Source organism: Eimeria mitis, genomic scaffold (assembly GCF_000499745.2).
Source record: "Eimeria mitis Houghton genomic scaffold, Emh_scaff568, whole genome shotgun sequence".
In the NCBI taxonomy this organism is placed as follows: Eukaryota; Apicomplexa; class Conoidasida; order Eucoccidiorida; family Eimeriidae; genus Eimeria; species Eimeria mitis.
The window spans coordinates 3,113-6,205 of NW_013573933.1; the positions used below are offsets into that span (position 1 = coordinate 3,113).

A 3,093-nucleotide genomic window follows, 5' to 3' on the forward strand; every position below is an offset into this window, starting at 1 on the left:
AGCAGCAGCAGCAGCAGGAGCAGCAGAAGCAGTGATAGTTTTGGTCTGTAGTACTACTGCTAAGGCAACAGCAGTAGCCGTCCTCACCCTCATCATCAGCAGCAACAGCAGCAGCAGCAGCAGCAGCAGAAGCAGCAGCAGCATCATCATCATCCGCAGCAGCAGCCGAAGCAGCAGCAGCACCACCACGATCATCATCATCATCAGCACCACAACAACAACCACCACCCCCCCACCTCCACCATCATCAGCATCAGCAAACACAGCAGCAGCAAGCACAGCAACAGCAGCAGCAACAGCAGCAACAGCAGCAGCAGCAGCAGCAGCAGCAGCTGACTGCGAGCGCGCCTGGTATCCTCTGATGACCCTGAGGGGGTACTCGTGCTTCCACGCCGTCCACAGAGCCGTGTTGCGCTGGCTAGACCCACCCACAGCTATCAGCTGATCCTGCAGCAGCAGCAGCAGCAGCAGCAGCAGCAGAAGCAGAAGGGAGGTGGGAGCAGCACCAGCAGAAGGAGCAGCAGCAGCAGCAGCAGCAGCAGAAGGGAGATGGGAGCAGCACCAGCAGAAGGAGCAGCAGCAGCAGCAGCAGCAGCAGCAGAAGGGAGATGGAAGCAGCACCAGCAGCAACAGCAGCAGCAGCGGCAACATCAGCAACAGCAACAGCAGCAGCAGCAGCAACAGCAGCAGCAGCAACAGCAGCAGCAGCAGCAGCAATTACCCCAGGGTATACAGAAGTATCGTGGGGGTCTGGGTTCTCGCCGTGTATTATAAACATCGATCCCTTGTCTTCTACACGGCCATCATTTAGTAACAAAGATGTTGCTGTCTCTGAAAAGGAGACAGCAGAAAAAGGAGACAGGAAAAAAAGGAGACAGTAGAGAAAGGAGACAAAAGGAGACAATAGAAGGAGACAGAAGGAGACAGGAGGAGACAGTTGCTGTCTCTGATAAGGAGACAGCAGAAAAAGGAGACAGGAGAAAAAGGAGACAGTAGAGAAAGGAGACAAAAGGAGACAGTAAAGAAAGGAGACAATAAAAGGAGACAGAAGGAGACAAAAGGAGACAGTTGCTGTCTCTGATAAGGAGACAGCAGAGAAAGGAGACAATAAACAAAGGAGACAATAAAAGGAGACAAAAGGAGACAAAAGGAGACAAAAACAGAGACAAAATGAGACAAAAAAGGAGACGAAAAAGGAAACAAAAGGAGACACAAGGAGACAAAATGATACAGAAGAAAATAAGAAAAAGAGACAAAAAAGGAGACAAAAGGAGACAAAAGGCGACAAAAAAAGGAGACAAAAAAGGAGACAAAACGAGACAAAAAAGGAGACAAAAGGAGACAAAAAAGGAGACAAAAGGAGACAAAAAAAGGAGAGAAAAGGAGACAAAAGGAGACAAAAAAAAAGAGACAGCGCGCACGCATTTTGTCTTCGTCTTCACCGATGCAAATTCTGCTGCTGCTGCAGTGGAGGCCCAACACCCGCAGCTGCCCCAAAGTCAAGCACCTGCATAGACACCCCACACACAACAAAACACATGCAGCAGCAGCAGCAGCAGCAGCAGCAGCAGCAGCGGCAGCAGCGGCAGCAGCAGCAGAAGCGGCAGCGGCTGAGAAGCAAGAGGAGCAGCAGCAGGAGCAACAGGAGAAACAGCAGCAGCAGCAGCAGCAGCAGCAGGAGATTTAGGAATGGTAGCTGTTGCTGCAGCTGTGGTAGCAGCAGCAGAAGCAACAGACACAGCAGGAGCAGCAGCAGAAGAGACAGATGCCGGAAAGGAGACAGAAAGGAGACAAAAAGGAGACAGAAACGAGAGAAAAAGGAGACAAGAAGGAGACAAAAAGGAGACGAAAAGGAGACAACTAACAAAGAAACAAAAAGGGGACAAAAAGGAGACCGAATGGAGACAAAAAGGAGACGAAAAGGAGACAGAAAGGAAACAAAAGGAGACAAAAAGAGACAAAAGGAGACAGCACCTGAAGCCTGGAGGGTCCTTGAGGGGCCCGGGGCCGATGACGTCAAAGGGGACAAGAAGGAGACAAAAAGGAGACAAAAGGAGACAAAAAAGAGGCAAAAAAGAGACAAAAAAAGAGACAAAAAAGAGAAAAAGGAGACAACTAACACAGATATAAAAAGGAGACAAAGGGGAGACATAAACGATACAAAACGGAGACAGGAGAGAGACAGAAAGGAGACAGAAAGGAGACAAAAGGAGACAGTACCTGAAGCCTGGAGGGACCTTGAGGGGCCCGGGGCCNGACAGAAAGGAGACAAAAGGAGACAGTACCTGAAGCCTGGAGGGACCTTGAGGGGCCCGGGGCCGATGACATTAAAGGAGACAAAAAGGAGACAAAAAAGAGACAAAAGGAGACAACTAGCGCAGATATAAAAAGGGGACAAAAAGGAGACAGAAGGGAGACAAAGGGGAGACACACAGGAGACAGAAAGGAGACAAAAAGAGACAAAAGGAGACAGTACCTGAAGCCTGGAGGGACCTTGAGGGGCCCGGGGCCGATGACGTTGGCGGGGATACGATATTCCCCCGTCAGGTTGCTGAGCCGCCAGAGCGGGATCGATCCCCCCTGGCGGTCTTTACATAGAGAACTAGCCCTAATAAAAAAAATAAATAAAAATAAATAAAAATAAATAAATAAATATGCACATGAATATGCTTATTTGTTTAGAAGGTAAAAGGAAAAAGGAAATTAAAAAGAACAGAGAAAAAAACAATCAAAAAGGAGACAGAGAAAGGGGAAGAAGAAAAAAAAAAANAAAAAAAAAAAAAAAAAAAAAAAAAAAAAAAAAAAAAAAAAAAAAAAAAAAAAAAAAAAAAAAAAAACAGGCGGAGGGATAGAATTATAATAAAATAATAAATAAATAAACAACTAAAATAATAAATAAATAAATAAATAAAATAATAATAAATTAATTAAGTAAACAAAACAATAGGAAATAAATTAATACATAAAAATGAAATTAAAAAGAACAGAGAAAAAAACAATCAAAAAGGAGACAGAGAAAGGGGAAGAAGAAAAAAAAAAAAAAAAAAAAAAAAAAAAAAAAAAAAAAAAAAAAAAAAAAAAAAAAAAAAAAAA

At 44.9% G+C, this 3,093-nt stretch overlaps 2 protein-coding genes across 2 annotated transcripts in view; both read left to right on the top strand.

Annotated features, from left to right (window-relative positions):
* Nucleotides 1–774, top strand: part of EMH_0016460 (uncharacterized protein) — a gene marked incomplete at both ends in the record, with an annotated part of 1,468 nt that extends 694 nt beyond the window's left edge. The window contains 2 exons of the mRNA XM_013500649.1: nt 1–351; nt 435–774. Of these exons, the coding sequence (XP_013356103.1) occupies nt 1–351; nt 435–774 (691 nt within the window). The remainder of the gene's footprint in view (nt 352–434) is intronic.
* A 670-nt stretch (nt 775–1,444) lies between these two features.
* EMH_0016480 (uncharacterized protein) lies at nt 1,445–1,687 on the top strand (the record flags this gene model as incomplete). Its single annotated transcript, XM_013500650.1, has 1 exon — nt 1,445–1,687. The coding sequence occupies one exon, from the start codon at nt 1,445–1,447 to the stop codon at nt 1,685–1,687; it is 243 nt and encodes an 80-aa protein (XP_013356104.1).
* Between the last annotated feature and the right edge of the window lie 1,406 nt (nt 1,688–3,093).